The 18,386-nt window shown below is 43.5% G+C and overlaps 1 protein-coding gene across 3 annotated transcripts in view; it reads right to left on the bottom strand.

Moving 5' to 3' along the window:
• The window catches only part of Ccdc25 (coiled-coil domain containing 25), a 35,529-nt gene that overhangs the window by 10,020 nt on the left and 7,123 nt on the right, over positions 1-18,386 (bottom strand). For all 3 annotated transcript variants that reach the window (XM_008828141.3, XM_029561135.1, XM_029561136.1), the window contains 5 exons: positions 14,874-14,913; positions 10,572-10,623; positions 5,832-5,907; positions 2,043-2,146; positions 1,682-1,884 (listed from right to left, as the gene is read on the bottom strand). In XM_008828141.3, coding sequence (XP_008826363.1) covers positions 1,682-1,884; positions 2,043-2,146; positions 5,832-5,907; positions 10,572-10,623; positions 14,874-14,913 — 475 coding nt within the window. The remainder of the gene's footprint in view (positions 1-1,681; positions 1,885-2,042; positions 2,147-5,831; positions 5,908-10,571; positions 10,624-14,873; positions 14,914-18,386) is intronic.

Genomic DNA, 18,386 nt, shown 5'->3' with positions numbered 1-18,386 from the left:
AATAATAAAATTAAAGGGACTGCCTGTCAAACTATCTGAATAAATGGCCAGTGGAGTCCAAAACCCACACTATGATGGATAACACGAGGCCCTGGGTTTGATCCCAGCACTATAAGAAAAACAAGGGGGTACTATGTGTGGTGGTACATGTCCATATTCCAGCACTCGGGAGGCAGATGCAGGATGTTCACCTGCTTAGGCTATATAGTGAGATCATATCTCAAAAAAGTCTAAGAGCCCTGGCTGTTCTTGCAGAGGACCCGGGTTCAATTCCCAGTACCCACGTGGTGGCTAACTCTAGTTCCAGGGGATCTGATGCCTTCTTCTGACCTCCACAGGCATTGCATGACACAGGTGCACTTACATACATGTAGGCAATACACTCATACACATAAAATAAAAATAAATAAAAATATGAAAAAAAGCCAACAACACACAGACCAAAACAAACAAACAAACATCAAGGGTTGAGAACGCCTTCCAGGAGAGCATGGCATATTCACAGGGCTCCTGTGTGGGAGGTACGATGATGCTCCCCAAGCACCCCTCCCCCAGAATGCCCACAACCTAATCTATAGAATCAATAAATGTTACCTCGAATGGCAACAAAATTTTGTGGATGTGACTAAGTTCTTTATGATAGGGAGCTCACTGGGAATGATGTGGCCGTGTCCAATTTAGTCACATGGCTCCTTAAAAGCAGAGGAGGCAGTAGTCAGGGAGCAGTGACTGTGAAGATGAAGGAAGGGTCACAAGCCACAGAACGTGCCAGCCTCTAGAAGCCAAAGGACAGTCTCCTCTAGAACCTGCGAAAAGGAACTGCCCTGTCGACACCTTGAGTTTCCCTAGAGCAGTCAGAACCTCTTGGAGGTCTGTGGGCTACGTGTTGTTATAAAGCAACTTAAGACGATTTGTTACAAAGCAGCAAGGACAGAATATTCAAGGCCTTCTTCACTAAGAGTTTAGGAGCCAAGCTATATTTAACTGTTGTTCAAAACTGTGGACACTGAAGCTGGCCTTACCACTGTAGTTGTTTCAAACTTCCAAAAGGCAGAAAAAGTAAAAGAGCTGTCAGGGGGCTAGAGAGACAACTCGGCAGTTAGGTGCACTGGCTGTTCTTGCAGAAGAACCAGGCTCAAATCCCAGCACCCACATGGCAGCTAACAACTCCAGGCAATCAGGCAGTCTCTTCTGTCCTTTGCGGGCATTGCACAACACGGGTGCACTTACCTGCATGCAGGCAATACACGAATACACATAAGATAAAAGTAATAAAATATTTAAAAACAAAACAACAAACATCTCTCAGTGTTGCTCAGCTTTAAATAGCTTGGTTCACTGGAGTCAAAATGTCTGTGTTCGCATGGCATAGTTAGTCAATATTAAATACTAGTCATGGTAGCTTTTCCTGTCAGAAGAACTTTACAAACCAAATTCTGAGGAGAGCCCAAGATAGTTTACGGTGCAGTCAAACTAGCTATTTCTGCTATTTCTCACTCACACAATCCACACTCTCCAAAAGGGCGACTCAGCACATCAACATTAACATCTTTAAAAACAATCCATCGAGGGCCCCAGTTTCCGTATTCTCCTCCAGGCACCACTGTGTCATCCTCACGGCAAAGTCCATGACGGGAACCAGTGGGGAGACTCTAACGACATCACTCCAGCCTCCCCGTACCTGAGCTCATCCAGTTCCCGTTTCTTCTTCATTTCTTCTTTTTCTCTCCTTTTCATTTCCTGAATTTGGGCTTTCTTCTCATTCCTTTCTTCACGGTCTCGGCCCTCCTTCTCCGCTGCTAGGTCTGGGAACCGCTCCAACTTGGTCTTTTCTAATCGGTTCAAGATTTCGTTCACTTTCTTCTCTACTGTCACAATTTTCACCTTTGAGGGAGGTTCAGGAAAAAGTGCTTAGGCTTAATTGTTTTCCTCCCAGAAGAGGAGCCAGGCTTTCCAGGGCTTCAGCAGCCCAGTGGAGCCCTCAGGAATCGAGTCATGCTCAGCGGGGGTCAGGCTCCCTCTCCTGTGGTTCACACACTTACTTCCTTCTGCCGGTGAAAGCCAATCTGCCCAACATCCATGTCAGCTGTTTTCTTCAGGTTAGACCACGGTGTATAGACCACATTAACATTGTTCATCTTGCAGCCTGCCAGGAGAGACCATCTTCAACACACACAGGCCAGAGGAGACTTACACACCCCCTTCACCACCCACAGTGAACCATCTCCAACCCCAGAAAAAGCTTGGGAGGAATAAGCCTCCAAGGTCTCGAAGGACCAAAGACAAATGGGAAAACTGATCTCAAACCAAACGAAAACCCAAGTATTACAATGGAAAGTGAGGGCCCACGATTAGTCTCAGCAACCTCCGAGAGCTCCCTAAGATTGAATGTAAAACTCACCATGTGCATGGTTCCAGAGAAAAGGACCAAATAAGTTCCCTTAGCCTCTTGAGGAGATGTTTGAGTAGGTAACAGCTAAGCTATAATATAGTCACAGTCTGGGACACCAGAGACCCAGGCTCACCCTGGCAATTTCACAGAGCGGCTGATCTGAGAAGCACTCACTGCTCTGCATCTCAACTGACACGGAAGGAAACTCACTAGTTCAGGAAGGATTTTGTGTGGTTTAGCAGTGGAACTCTTTTTTACTAAAGATACAGAAGTCATCAAAACTGAAATTTGATGAAGGTTATGTCAGGTACCCCGCTCTCTCCCCTTTATCCTCTCTCCTGCATCTCCAACACACATTGGCCTTCACCTAACAGCCTCTGGGGCAGTGAGAATCACAGAAAATCCCTGGTCTGATGCTCTATACTGTCAATACTGTCATCAGTTGGCCAAACTTCAGTATTCAAATCACCCCCAACATACACATAGGAAAACTTTGGCGTTCAAATCCCCACCTCCCCACAGAAAGTTGGTGAACACTACCTTACAGAGTAGACAAAGTTAACATCTCTCTTAATGGAGCAATATCATCATGAGAAGCCTGACTGGACAATGTAAAACTTCACTTCTGCAGTATTCTGCTCAAAAATCAGTCTATGATACCCATTAAGAGGAGGCCCCATCAAGAGGAAGTTGAATCAAGAGGAGGCCTCAGGCGAAGCTAAACCATGGGCACTACTATTAGTCTCTGTTCGTTAACAGTAAAGATCTTCACAGACAAAGCAGCATATCCAGTTTGAAGGAGATCAAAGAGTTGTCGTAAGTAAATACATCGCATGATCTCAGGTCAGGAAATAGCAGTTATAAGGAACAACGCTGTAACAACTGGTAAAACTTAATATGGATTGTGTATCAGATGACAGTAGCCTAGCCATGCTAAACTTCCTGAATTTGTTGACTGTAATTCAGTTGCTTATGACAGCTTGCTCTTAGGAGATATATGTTGAAGGGTCATAATCGCTGTAATTCTCTTTCAGATGGTTCAGCTAAAAAAGTTAATAAGTTTGCTATATACAGAAAATAGATTAATAAGAAAAACTCAAAACTTGGTGAACCTAAGTGAAGAATAAATAGAACCTGCATTTTGCCTGCAACTTTTCTGTAGGTTTGAAAAGTTCTTCTTCTTTCTTTTAAAATATATATTATTTTTATTCTTTGTGTATGAATGTACTGGCTGCATGTATGTAAATGTACCCATGTTATGGAATGCCGGAGGAGGTCCGAAGAGGGCATCGGATTTCCCCTGGAACTGAAGTTACAGATAGTTGCTAGCTGCCATGTGGGTGCCGGGAATCGAACCTGGATCCTCAGCAAGAGCAGCCAGTGCTCTTAACCACTGAGCCATCTCTCCAGCCCCTGAAAAGTTCTTAAGTTTTTGTCTGCTTGTTTTGTTTTAGGAAAACTCTCGAAGTACAAGGCACTGTGGGGATGCACACATGGATCAGGCATGGGCTCTGCCTTTCAAGATTCTGAAGAAGTACACAGAAAACTTCAGTAAAAGGAGAAGGTGTCAAAGGCTGTTAGAAAGGTGTAGGCAAGGTGCCAAGGTAGTTCAGTCAAGACGGGCCTCTGAGAGCTGGAGAAGGGGAGTCACAGGACTCCCTAAGCTTTTAGAAAGCTCAATCTAGCAAGATTCCTTAGGTGATCAAGAATAGACTGATACTGCAAAAACAAAAAGCTTAATCCCCATTCCCCGGACTGAGCAAGGAGGAAAACTTTGCAGCTACACAGTGTTGCATGTAGAGTGTCCTCTGCAATCTCACCACGTTCTTCATTCTTCAGCAGCCTCTGCTGCTACTGACTCCTAAGAGTGAGACCTGGGACTTAGCTCCTGATCCTGCTAGGTGAGAGATCCCTGTGGAAGGCTGAGGAAGAGAGAGGAGTGTCATGACTCCTTCCTCCTCTCCTGTTTCCTCTAGAACTGGAAAACTGCAAGGGCATTAAGAAGAAAGACACTGAGCCAAGAATAAAGAGTCTAAAGTCTTTGAGCAAAGGCACATCTGTTAGCCAGGGGCATGGGAAAGAAGGCTGCGTGACAGAGGCTGTAACATGGAGGAAACTATGTTTGTCTCAATTTTTACTTCAATAACTGAAGATCTAAGACATTTTACTCGAGTCATAAAACAGAATGCCCCACTGATAACAGTCTGCTGATTTATGGAGTTGAAAACTGCTGGTACTATAAGGCAAAATCTCGACCTTCTTCGTCTTTGTACCAGATTTGTTATTAAGGCCGCCTGAGTTAAGATGGAAGAAATCAGTCTAAATGATAGGGAGAGGACCACTGCTAAGCTCTTATCCTGGAACCAAGGAACCCTGGTCCCTGTTAGCAGCTGTGTCTTGCCCTATGTTTACTTTCTACCTAAAGTGGTTCTTTCCAACCCTCTGAATCATCTTTCAACCGCCCATCCAGCCAGTTATCTCTACTGTACCTAGGTCTATGTTCTGCCCCTAAAAATCCCATCTATCAGCTCAACTACTTAGACTCACACCTCCCAACTCCCTTCATAACTCCCACTCCCATCCCAAAATCGTCCTTCCAGTCTTTACTGTTAGATTAAATCTAATTGTGAATAAATAGGCACCAAATCCAGCACTCCAGAAACTTCCTACATGCAGGCCAACTGTTCTTACCCCATGCTGCATGCTGGAATTACCAGGAGAGCTGAGAAATAACAACACCCAAGGATCATCCAGAAAAGCCAAGTAAGGTTCTCTGGCGAAGAGGGATAACAAATCAAATAACACCACACCTTCACAACTTAAAAGGAAGAAAAACAGGAAGGGGAGGAGAGAGAGAAAAAGAAAAGCCTGATTTAAAGACTCTAGCTCTAGGCCTGGTGTAGCTGTACACACCTGGAATTCCTGCAGTCTGGAGGCTGCAGGAGGAGAATTATGAGTTTGAGAACAACCTGGGCTATACAGTGAGTTCCAAGTAGCATGGGCCATACAGTGAGGCTCTGCTTAAAAAAACTAAAACCCAACCAACCAAACAAAATCTCTCGTCATCCATCTGATGATAAATGATGGCAAGAGATCCCAACATCAATAACAAAGCCACGAGACATATCCTCCTGCTAGCTAGCAACACTGCCATAGTTCCAAGTCTTTTTAAAAGTATGTTAACGGTAGGCAGAGCTAGACAACTTTCTATTCAAAGAACAGAAAATAGAGTAAAAAGAGCTGAGACTCAGGACAGAGAAACTTAGAAATGGGAGATGAGTTTGGAGTATTTTGACGAACAGAATTCCAGCAACCTACTATAAGGAGACCTTCTGTGACTCCTATGACACAAGCCAAAGTCAACAGCACGTTCTGGAGAATGTAATCATTTCAGACAGAAAAGCCTGCTAATTTAGAGAGCAACTCTCAGAAAATGGACCTTGGATGCTATTGGCTTTCACCAGGTGGGCACAGTCCATCAGCACCTCCTTTGGGATGTCTTCTATCTTCTCTCCCTGCAACACAAAACAAATCAAATAGTCACTATTGATGGTCACTGGAGCACTCCAAGGGCATCCGCTGTTTTACCTGCTGGACATGAGTTTATTACAAGCAGGTGCTCTTCAGTTGTATTAGAGAACATTGAAAAATGAGTAAATGTACTGTGTCCACCACAGGAACGTTACTTAAACTAAGAGAAGGCATTAATATGGAAAACTAAACTTAATAAAGTTTATAATCATGTGGTAAATACAAACTGCAATTCACTATTACGCTAAGAAAGTCCCAGACAACTATGACTGCTGTATGGATGCCTAGTAAGAGTACTGCTGACTATTTTGATCATTGAGGTTTGGGCTAAGTCAACAAAACAAAAACTCAATGAAGGCATATAGTGCTTAGTATCTCAGATATTTTTATTGCTCCTAAAAGTCTTAAGGTATGCTAGCTCTTAGTCTTACAGCGACCCAGTAAGGGAGGTGGCTGGTCCCTTCCACAAGGAGGAAGCAGGCAGTCCAGTGATGTACTGCAGCACCAGGGTTCAAATCCAGCAGTCTGGCTCTGACTGCGTTGAACTGCTTCATGTTGCTGATGACCAAACGCAAGCAGCTAATGTGGTTCACTGCATGAAACAACTAGGAAGAAGTCCCACACAGAAGCATACACCTTCAAACTGAGTGTACTGTGAACTGCCCAAAGAAACTGAAACTGATCTCTCTTCAAACAAGTTCTAATTGTGGTAATGGGAAGTCAGGATGGCCACCATACGTACACTGACAAAGCAGAACCTAAAGGAAAAGAACTTGAACCAAAAGGAATCTTGGCAACACCATTCTCTATACTACTTAGAACCAAACTGCAAAAAGGTGCCTAGGAGAGTGCAGAAGTTAGCTCAGTGTGGAGCTCACAATCCTCCTCCTTTCCATCACAATACATTGCCCAAAAACAGCATGACTACAAGATGGGACACAGCTCTACCTTGGTAATACACCTGGAAGATCACAGCCAGAATGAAGCAGCAGTACGTATTTATTAAAAGTTTTCAGTAGGATACAGAACCCAAATGGTTTTAGAAAATCTATAGATAACAAATAGCATTATAAATCACAATACTTTGAAACCACTCTGGAAAAAATAAAAAAGAGTTACCAAAATACGTCGTTTCTGACTCAGTGACTTCATGACTAAACCAAGAACCACACTAAGAGAGCCATCCAAAGACAGTGTAGCAGCACATGCCTATTGTCCCACTAATCAGGAAGCTGAAGCAGGAGGGTCTTTGGAGCCCAAGAGCTCCAGATCGGCATGGCCAACACAGTGAGACCTTCTCTCCAACAACGAAAGAAACAAAAAAGGTATTTCTTGTTCAGGATTCACAATACTGAAAAGTTACAAGCAACCCATATTCTGACAAAGTGGCTCTCACATCAACTTCACTATTATCATCAGCTCACTGCAGCCAGTCAAAATGGTAAACACGAAAGCCATGCAGTAATATAAACAAGTTTACAAACTGACTTTAAACAGTAACGCAACCAACCTCAGCGTAACAGGATGGGTACAAACTGAGATTAGCAAATGCAGCCACATACGAGCACAGGCCGACACACCACTGCAAAAGTTGGGGCAGGAAAAGCTGCTTAAATGTAACTTTAGAAAACAATGTTTTCATTGGAGACCACAGGCAAAAGACCAAAATAACCGCATCACTGTCCCCTAGATCCCTACTTCTTAGAATGGGAGTTGCCATCTCACACGGGGTCATGTAACTGCATGTGGAGCAACAGCAACAGCAAAGGTTTCTGAAACTACAATGATCAAAAATTAATCCATATAACTCATCAAATGCATAGCAGATCTTAGGTGCTTCTGGCAGCACTGGCCCATGTTCCACTGAATGACTTCACTGCAGTCTTGGTTCCCAACACATAACACCCACTTTACACTGTGTATGTCATGCAAAAAACACTACCTGAAACACCTTGGCTCAGGTTTGAAGCTCCTGTATGTTATAAACTACAGTAAAAACCGCGCCAAACTGAAAGGGCTAAAAGAGCTCTGACCAAAGCTGGACTAACAAGAGCAACAGAACACAGAACACAGCCCAAAGCATAGAACTAACACTAGCCCTCAGGGCAAGGAAGTGGGGGAAAGAGACACATCTTCCTCTGAATGAACAGCAGATAATACATGTAGATCATCCTTACTCCAAAGAGTAGTTCGTAGCTCTATTCCTGGCTCCCTTGAGTAGGAGCTGGACCCAGTGCCATTATTTTTGAAAACCAGGTCTGGAATGGGGTGTCAAAGTGGAGACCCCAGCGGGTACTACACCTCAGGCAATCCAGCTTCACACCATCTGCAGTGAGTCGAGTTAATATGTATATCCTCTGACATGATGGGATGCGAAGCCATGTCCCCTCTCTGGTATTCTTCCCCTCAAACCCATAACCGCTGTCGGTCTAGTCATGAGAAAAAGGTAAGTCAGATCCAAAAGGAGTGACAGAAAACACCAGGGACACTGTTATAAAGAGCAGGCAGCTGTGACAAGTGAATGTGGTGTGGTACCTTACTGTTAGGAGTCCAGGTCTGCAGACAACCCCCAGTGCAATAAAGCCTCACAAGACAGGTCATGAGGGCCCCCTTGCAAAACAGGAATTGGCCAGGCAGCTGCATTTAGAGCTGTCTTAGCACAAAGCTGTTCCCAGATAATTTTCGAAGATAAACAGGCCCCGCACCCAGACCCACTGATGTAAGAGCTGTCTCAGTTCAAGCTGCTTCCCCTGAAACCAGAAAGATTCTTTTTGCCCCCTTCCACATTCCCCAACCCCCGCCCCCCCATAAGAACTTCCTCAGCAGTCAGCAGGTAGCTGGTGGCTTTCTCTCCCCAGCTGAGCTGTCAGTCACCAGCGATCCTAAGAAATAAACTTTGCAAATGCTTTTTCTAATTATATGGCTATTAAATAATTTAAAAAAAAGAATCCAAAAAAGAAAATTAAACATTGATTAAAAAAAAACAAAAAGAAAGAAAGAAACTTTGCTTTGCCTGAGTCCTCCTATGTTTTCTGTGGCAATTCCCTGCCCGGCTTTTATCTAACACTTACAATGGCTCCTGGAAGAGAGAAAAAGTTAATGCTCTTTTCCATTAATATGGAAAAATTGAGGAAGCTTAAAGTCCAGAGTTTACTTAATTGCAATAAGCCAAGGTTGGTTTTATTGGTTTTGACAACTCTACCACTGTAATGTGAGAGGCCAACAACGGGAAACTATATGTAGTATCTTTTCAATGTCTCTGCAAATCTAAAAATCATCCTAAAGTAAAAAGCTTATTTTTTTTTTAAAGAAGGTAATACTGCCAGGTGTGGTGGCACACGCCTTTAATCCCAGCACTGGGAGGCAGAGGCAGGTAGATCTCTGTGAGTTCAAGGCCAGCCTGGTCTACATAGTAAGTTCCAGGCCAGCTGGGGTTATGGGACAACCCTGTCACAATAAAAAAGAAAAGAAGGTAATACAAATAAGCATATATACCCTGTGTTTAACTACATAAAATACATTAATAAAGACAGACTAGGAAAATATCAGAGCTAGAGAGATGACTCAGTGGTTAAGAGCACTGGCTGCTCTTCCAGAAAGTGGGGTGAGGGTTGGGGAGTTTAGTTCCCAGCCCCACATGGTGGCCAATAAGTGTCCAAAACTCCAGTCCCAGGGGATCTGACTCTCCTTTCTGGCCTCTGCAGGCATTGCATGACACACGTGCACTTACATGCACGCAGGCAAAACACTCATACACTAAAAACTTAAAAGAGGGATACTATGTTACTAGGGAACAATAAATCTTTTCTTTCTTATTATCATGTTGTTTAGACCACCCAAAGAAGCCCCTGGTAAGTGGGAACATCAGCCCTCAGTGAGCAGGTGGAGGTGTGAGCCCGAGAAAAAGGAGCCACCAGAGTGTGCTAACACCAACCGAACTGAAAGGGAAAGAGAAGAGATGGCATCCTGAAACGGCAAGCTGGGGCAGTGCTTCCACCTGGGAAGAAGCCGGGGCAGTGCTTCCACCTGGGAAGAAGCCGGGGCAGTGCTTCCACCTGGGAAGAAGCCGGGGCAGTGCTTCTATCTGGGAAGAAGCCGGGGCAGTGTTTCTACCTGGGAAGAAGCCGGGGCAGTGCTTCTATCTGGGAAGAAGCCGGGGCAGTGCTTCCACCTGGGAAGAAGCCGGGGCAGTGCTTCTATCTGGGAAGAAGCCGGGGCAGTGTTTCTACCTGGGAAGAAGCCGGGGCAGTGCTTCTATCTGGGAAGAAGCCGGGGCAGTGCTTCCACCTGGGAAGAGGAAGCCGGAGCAGTGCCTCTATCTAAGGGGAAGCCGGGGCAGTGTTTCCACCTGGGAAGAAGCCGGGGCAGTGCTTCTATCTGGGAAGAAGCCGGGGCAGTGCTTCCACCTGGGAAGAAGCCGGGGCAGTGTTTCTACCTGGGAAGCAGGCACTACTGCTCATCTAAGTCTTAGAAATCATCCAAAATTCTTTATAATGATATTCTGGGTAAGAGGAAAACATCTCCAAATTTACTAACCTTTAGGCTTTTGGACATATTTATCATTTGAGCAATGCAATTTCAGTAAAAGAAGAATATATGATGCTCACCACTAAAGAAAAGTCACGTATCCATGTTTAAATTCAGTTACCTTATGCAATCGAAGGTATACATGAGCAGAAGAGAGTTTGTCCACATGAAACCTACAAAGAATGAAAACCACTTTTTAGCACGAACAGGATAACCATCTCCTTATCCACTTGCATTTAAAGCATCTCGGTCCAAGCAGTATTCCCTGGGGGCCTATCATACACTAGGCACCATCAGGAGTATAAAACACCGTTGCTCCATCCAAAGGGCTGGTCAGCAAGACAAACACTGAGAGCCAAGCAGCTGTGCAGGGCTACGTGCCAAGATGAGTAAGATAGCAAAATGTGAGTGTCCTGCGAAGGACAATGTTTCCAGTGATAAGAAGAGCTACCAGTGACCAAAGGCTTCTTGGAAGAATTGAGATTTGGCAGGGCTGGGACTAAGGCACAAGACCAAGAGGAAAAACAGACAAAAGGATTTCAAGTGAGAAAAGAAAGGAATGAAGGAAGTCTGTGGAACGCCAGTATTGCCAGCCTGGGAGAGTTGCAGGACCAGTTGGAAGAAAGGATGAGGATTTGGCTTTGGAAATTCCCCCAAGTTTCAAGCAAGGACAAAACAACCAAAATCGAGTATCAAGTTCAGATTTGGGAAGTTAGTTCACTGAGCAGGAGATGTCATTAACTGGGTCCACCTAGTAAGTCCTGCAAACGCTATATGCTGACACTGACATCAACATGAGTTCCCTGGGTGAATAACTACAAAGCAGTCCTAAAAACATCCACAATGCCCCACAGCATCTTTAACTGCCCTTTCACTAAGGATCTTATCCATCAATTTAATGAAATCTTTTAAATTGATGGGACATTATGGGATATTACATTTTTCATGCTTACAATTCACCAAATAAATGAAGTTGACTTACTTTGTAACACCCAGATTTAGGCCTAGAACTATAGCATCAAACACTGACAAGGTCACACATGACCCACCCTGTGTTCCATTAACTTCAGTCCAGATAAATAACGATCAGTAAAACCTAAAGAAGCTGTGCAAGGTGCACAGGCCTGTAATCCCAGCAGGCAGGAGTATCAAGGGTTCAAGGCCAGCCTGGGCTACTTAGTAAGACTGTCTTAAAAACAAACACACAAACCTAAGAAGGTACTATTCTTTCTCACTACCTCCATTTTGCTAGACATTTTCTTAATACTAGTGTGCATTTTAGATGTTAAAATAGTCGCCTGTTCAATACATACAAGAAAAGAGGTTAAATACTTTGCTATTTGCTCTGGACTCAGAACTGTATTAGGCCTTTCTGGCAAACAATCTATGTTGATTCTAGGTTTTACCTTTAATTATTACTGATAGCCACAAATAGACATTACATACTTGATTCGTATTTTTCCATGCTGTCCATTTACTAATTATTCACACTAATTATCACCTCTAGCTGTGCCAATTTTCTGTCCAGAAAAATCTGTATCTTTTTTTTTTTTTTTTTTTTTTACAAATCTAGAAATTATATACACCTCATTCTCCATTCAGAGTCTTGGGAAAAACATAACACTATGAACTAATCTCAACTGAAAAAGAACATCTGTGTTCTGATTTCTGTTTGCTTTGAAGTAGCTCTTTATAACAACTTTTGTACATAGCCATAGTAGTTAGATTATATTCTGACTTTTCTTCAAGGTTTCTGATGTGGAATTTTGTGAACAGAAATACCTAAATAGTTCAATAAACACTATTAAACTCATACCTAAAGTAGTCAAAGTACCAGACTCACAACAGAGAATCACAGCCAGGATATATGGAACTAACTTCAGGTTTGCAGGCACCAGGGATGCATCTACAAAGGGCAGAGTACAGTACAAGCACAGGGCTTTGAAATGCCCCTTCCTCATGCACAAACAATTCTGAGCACACTTCCTTTAAAATTTCCCCAAGTGCTCGAAGTCTAAATGATGTACAGTCCTAGCCTCTTGTCCTTGTTATGTTCCTAACCCTGCTCAAGCCCTGTATCCTTTACTAAGTACAAGCACTAGAACTTTTACTAAAAGAGCAACAATTACCTGAGGGTGCAGAGGGGCAGGGCCTCAAAAGCTGAGTTGTTTAATTCCTTAAATACTACTGTGAAATACTACTTATTAGGCAGTTTGGAGCAGCAGAGGTACGCTGTTTCTCTTTTCCTCACTTAAAAATTAATTTCTTACCTCTTTTAATCCTCAGAAAAGTCTTAGCTTCAAGGAGCCTCAGAGACTACTGGGATAAACTCAGCTATTGAAACAGGTAAACACCCCACAGCAGCATGGGGGCAAACCAGGTTAGAGCTGGGTGGAATGCAAGTGGGATCAGAGTCACTCAGCACTCCCTGGAAGATCGCCAGGCCTGACAGCACAGAAACTGGAATGGGCCTGGGGCTGTGATGAGTCCAGCTCCCATTAGTTCTCAAGTAACTTCAGAAAGTGAAAATCAACTATGTCCAGCCATAGTCATTAATCTCTATACTATTAAAGGGTGCCAAAATGGATCTCAGTGTATCGTACATACCAACGTGGCAAGTCTCAACCTTAATTGAAATTAAAAACTCAAGTCATAATTTCTAGGTATGGGTTTTAAATAAAAAATTTCTTACTGCCTATTTAATTTTAAAAAGTTCAAATGTGGTGAATTGACTTCATGGTGCATCTTAATATGTAACTTTTCTATTTAGCATGTATGCCTCAATACTGTATGTTAAAAATGTGCAGCACAGTAGGCATGGTGGCTCATGTCTGTAATTTCAGCACTTGAGAAGCTCAGGCAACAGGGCTCCTGTGCGTTCAAGGGCAATCTGGGTTACACAGTGAGTTTCAGGACAGTCTAGAGTAAAATTTTATTTCAAAAAGAGGAAAAAAAGTGCAGCAGATAACTACTTAACGGGTACAGACATTCTTATTAAAGTCTGGCATCTACAGCTAAAGACAACTAAAAATATTTCAGCCAGGGATGACAGATCCTCAAAGAGATGACAAGAAAGCAGTCACGGCAAGGCAAGGCTTGGTGGGATCATTTCTAGGAAGGTAGCAAGCTAGTCAAGCAGGAAACCGACACATGTATGGAACTCTTCTGTGCCAGCACTTATGGACACAGCAGTTCACAGAGCAGGCCAGGCCCTGTCCTGAGCTTACAGAGCCTTTGGAAGGAAGGAAGCAGCCAGCCCCTAAGGTCTCGGCAATGTGAACTCCACCTGAGGTAAGGGGCACTGAGCACTGTCTTCACTTGACGGCACACTTGAGTTCAGAAGACAGGACACTGCTAGAATAGTATGTTTTTCCTAAGCCTTTAAAAATTCCTCATGTCTTTGGAGCCTTCTGGCCTCCATGTGGACTTTGGAGAGACAGGAGAGCATGTTCACTAGAGTCATGAACTACAGTCCTTCATAACAAGGTAGGTGGGAGTCCAGGAAGAGGCCCTCGGGGGAAGCCCTGCAGATAGGCGGGGCTTCTGAGCAGAGCCACATCTGTAGAGAGTTGCAGCAACAGCCTGGGAGAGGAGCAAGACTTGAAACCAGAGGAGCGGCGCCCTAAGGAGAGAGAGAAGTGATGATTGAGAAGTAGAGCTGGGGTCTGTGAGATCCAGAGCTGGGCCAGTAATAACCAATCTAGACCTGTTCCGTTCCTCATCTGAAAAACGGACATGCTAGCAATACTTCAAGGTTGTTGAGAAATGGAATGAAGTAACAGTAGCATTTGGTATAGTACTCAGGGCTCGAAAAATGTTTACTATTACTCTTACAAACTGAGAACTAATCTCCAGGGACAAGTGGTAAGTAAGAGTGTTAGGAGCTGGGGAGAGGCCACCCCACACAACAGGTAAGGCTAGGCTACAGGAGAGAGATTAGGATGGTTAGAGTAAGTGGTGGAAGACGAAGCAGAGAGACAGCAGGAGCAGCCCACACACTCTCGAAGGGCTACCACAGGTGGAAATGAAGAGAACAGGCAGCTATCGATCCTTGAGCGCCACAAACAAAACACCAGGAGTACGTTCTAGTGTTCTAAACAAGTTTTAAGAGGTTTTTTGTTTTTTTTTTTCAATTTATTTTTATTTTTATGTTATAAATGTTTTGCCTGAATGCATGTAAGTGCACTTATGCGGGGCCAGAGAGAGTTGGATCCCAAGAACTGGAGTCACAGACAGCTGTTAATCACCATATGGCTGCTAGGAACCAAATCTGGGTCCTCTGCAAGAATAGCCAGTGCTCTTAACTACTGAGCCATCTCTCCAGCCCCACAAATTCTAGTTTTAACTGTAGGGAACTGGTGGCTAGCCAAGTCTAAGAAGTAAATGACAATCCAAATAAAGCAGAATCAAAACTGTTACTTACCAAATATCTTCAGGCCAGCCATACTTTATCAGATCTTCATCTACAGTACAATGAAAGAGAAGAAAAAAAAAGAAATTAAGAAAAACTGTGAAGTGGAAATCTGTCAGGATTAAATGTCGGGAAGGGGAAGAAATACCCCCTTCGCTTTTCACTTCCTATTGGAGTGAGAGTAAGGAAGACGCTGAAGCTCAGAAACAAAGAGTAACTTTCACAGTCAGACAATGTACACTACAGTTGTTTTTGTGTGTGAGTGTATTGTTGCAGGCATGTAAGTGCACCCCTGTAGTACAACGCCTAGAAGGTCAAAAGAGGGCATCAGATCCCCTGGAGTCAGAGTTATGGACAGTTGGTAGCTGCCATGTGGGTGCTGAAAACCAAACATGAGTCCTCCGCAAGAACAGACAGCGCTCTTAACCACTGAGCATCTCTCCAGCCCCAACTGCAAAATTTTTAACATTTGTAATCCCAAGCTCAAAGGTGTTTCCTTTGAGTGACACCGACACTGAAAAAGCAGAGCAGCTGAGAAGCTGAGTTATACTTCGCAAAACTGACACATTATAATGTTTAAATATTAAAATAACTTCACTGAAACTTTAAAATGAGTTACAGTAATTTTTTTTTTTTTTTGTCTTTTTGAGACAGGGTCTCCCTGTAGCCCCAGCTGTCCTGGAACTCACTATGTAGACCAGGCTGGCCTTGAACTCACAGAGATCCACCTGCCTCTGCCTCCCGAATGCTGGGATTAAAGGTGTACGCCACCACGCCTGGCTTATATATAGTAATTTTTAAAGAAAAAACAAGGTCTGGGATACAGTTCAGTAGGTAAAGTGATTGTCTAGCACTTTACCTTTACAAAGTCCTAGGTTTGATTCCCCAGGATCACATAAACTGAGTGTGGTGGCATACATCTGTTTAAGTGTGGTAGCACCTGGGACACCAGTAGAGAGGAAGATCAGAAGTTCAAGGTTTGGCTAGATAATGGAGGTCAAGGCAAGCCTAGAATATGTTTCAACAAACAAACAGGCAGTCAAAACTTCAAAAATTCAACTGGGTATGGTAGTATATAATTGTAATTCTAGCACTTGGGAGGTTAGCACAGGTTTGAGGACTGCTTAGGTTAAACAGCAAGTTCAAGGTCACCTAGTAAAACAGTAACAATCAGTTAGGCATGGTGGTGCATGCCTTTAGTCCTAGCACTAAAGGCAGAGGGAGGCAGATCCCTGTGACTTCAAGGCCAGCCTGGTCTACATAGAGTTCCAGGCCAGTGGGGTTACAGGGAGACTCTGTCTCAAAAAACCACCTGGATTATACACTTAAAAAAGTAATAAAAGATGCATAAAAAGAAAATAAAATTTACATCACATCTGGAAATAAAACTGTAGAAGGTGGCAAAAAAGTGAAAAGTGACTGTCTCAGGACACAGGGGATAGAATGGGGTCTTGAGAAGGATGGGGTGAGCTACTAGGGGTGGGGAACTGAGAATTCTATTGGTGGGATGGCTCAGCATTTAAGAACACTTGCTCTTCCAGAGGAACAGGGTTCAATTCCCAGCACCCACACAGCAACTAACAACCATTCATAACTCCAGTTCCAGGGGATCTGACACCCACTTCTGGCCTCTGTAGGCACTGCACAACATGGGTGTACTTACATACATATAGGCAAAACACTCATACACATAAAATAAAAATAACATTTTTTAGAAAACAATTCCATTATAAGAACTGTGTACCTGGCAGATAAAATAAAAAATTTTAACTTTTTTTGTAAGCAATAATTATACAAAGGTTGTATCAGTATAGACTTCTAAAAGCCTTGTTAATAACCTGTAGTTCATAGTTAAACACAGATTTAAGACGAAAGCTGAAAGGTACAGAAATGACTCCTATGAGATGATTTTAAATGTACCTAAGAAAGTACAGTCTACACAACATGAATAACATGTCCACGAATCTTGGGTAAGGGTACTCTTGGCAACTGCAGGCACTAGGAATTGTCTGGAAGGCTTCGTACTACTTAAGCGAGAGGCTGAACAATAGCCAAGGTGACAATAAAAAGCTAAAAGAAATATTACTAATAAAACATTTCTCTGCGTGTTATGTGGCTCTCGGGTGCCACCTGCTGGCTATGAACACAACAGACCTGACAGCTGTTGGGCAAATCCTTCCAGTCATCCTTGTGGACTTGAATTCTGCACCTAGGTGCTATCTCTATGTAGAAATTCCTACCACAGACATAGAGGATACCACAACCCAGCCCTCCTCCATGAACTTCTCAGCTTGGTGCCACAAATCACATTCACCATCTCAGACCCTCTACTTCTACAGCATGAGCCGCTAGCAATGTGCAACTTGGATTTGTCCACATTTCCAAATAGGCTTTAGTTCTCAGAGCAGTTTTGGGTTCACAACACCAACATATGCTTCTTTTTGTGAGTCCACTGAGCACAGTGAGAGTTCCACCCAAAGCTTCCTCTTCGATGTCTCACACAGGCTGCAAGGCCCTCCACCCCCCTAGTTCTGCAGTTAAAACCTGCAGCAGCCTGACTCCAAGTCCTCCTGGCTACTGAAATCTTGGGCTCCACCCCTGATGTATTAGAAAAAACAATCACATTTGATCAGTGGCTTTGCATTCCTCTCCACAGTAGACAACTGGGATTCTTGTCTGTGGCTTACTGTTCAACGCAGCACTGGCAGACAGCATCCTTTCCTCCATGGTACCAGGAGGATGTGGGGAGAATAGGAAAACACTACCAGTGACGGTTCATGGGCTACTAAGAGACACCTACACCTCAAGCGTTAATGCAAGGTAATTTATTTCACTGTTAGATCTCACGGAGTCAACGTCATAAATTCATTACAATGAAAAACTGTTTCAAATGGGAGTCTCTTCACTCCCATTTGTTTTTCATTCCTCCCTTTATAAGGATATAATAGTCTTGTTTATATCGATTCCACTTTATAGTATTCATTTTGGTCTTGTTATTTCATTACTATCAAGTGTCTCTGACTGAAGAATGGTACATGTCCCTCTTTTAATGCATCTCAACTATCAAGTTCAAACTGCTGTCAGTGCCAAACTGTACCTAGACTAGACACTGAGAGTTTTAGAAATAGAAAGGGAACTAACCAATTAACAAAAACCCAAGAAGTACCTAAAGCTTAAAGACTGAGCCACCAGTCGGCTCTCAAGACTACTGAGGCAGAGGTACCCAGCCTCAGGGACGGTATTCCCACAGGAACCAGAGTGGAGAGGCATCTGGGAGCTAAGATGCTCCAGGGAGGCCACCTGCCACTTGATGAGTGCCCACACGGGACAAGCACTTCACAGTACCTCCACCTTCACAACCCTGTGACAGCTACATCCATGAGCCGCTTATTATATTTAAAATCTGAGGTTCAGGGCTGGAGAGATGGCTCAGCAGTTAAGAGCACTGACTGTTCTTGCAGAGGACCCAGGTTCGATTCCCAGCACTCACATGGTGGCTACAAACTGTCCTTAACTCCAGTTCCA

The sequence above is a fragment of the Nannospalax galili genome, unplaced genomic scaffold (assembly GCF_000622305.1).
Source record: "Nannospalax galili isolate Female #2095 unplaced genomic scaffold, S.galili_v1.0 scaffold612, whole genome shotgun sequence".
In the NCBI taxonomy this organism is placed as follows: Eukaryota; Metazoa; Chordata; class Mammalia; order Rodentia; family Spalacidae; genus Nannospalax; species Nannospalax galili.
Note: the sequence above shows the minus strand (reverse complement) of the source record. Positions and strands in the feature narration are given on the sequence as shown.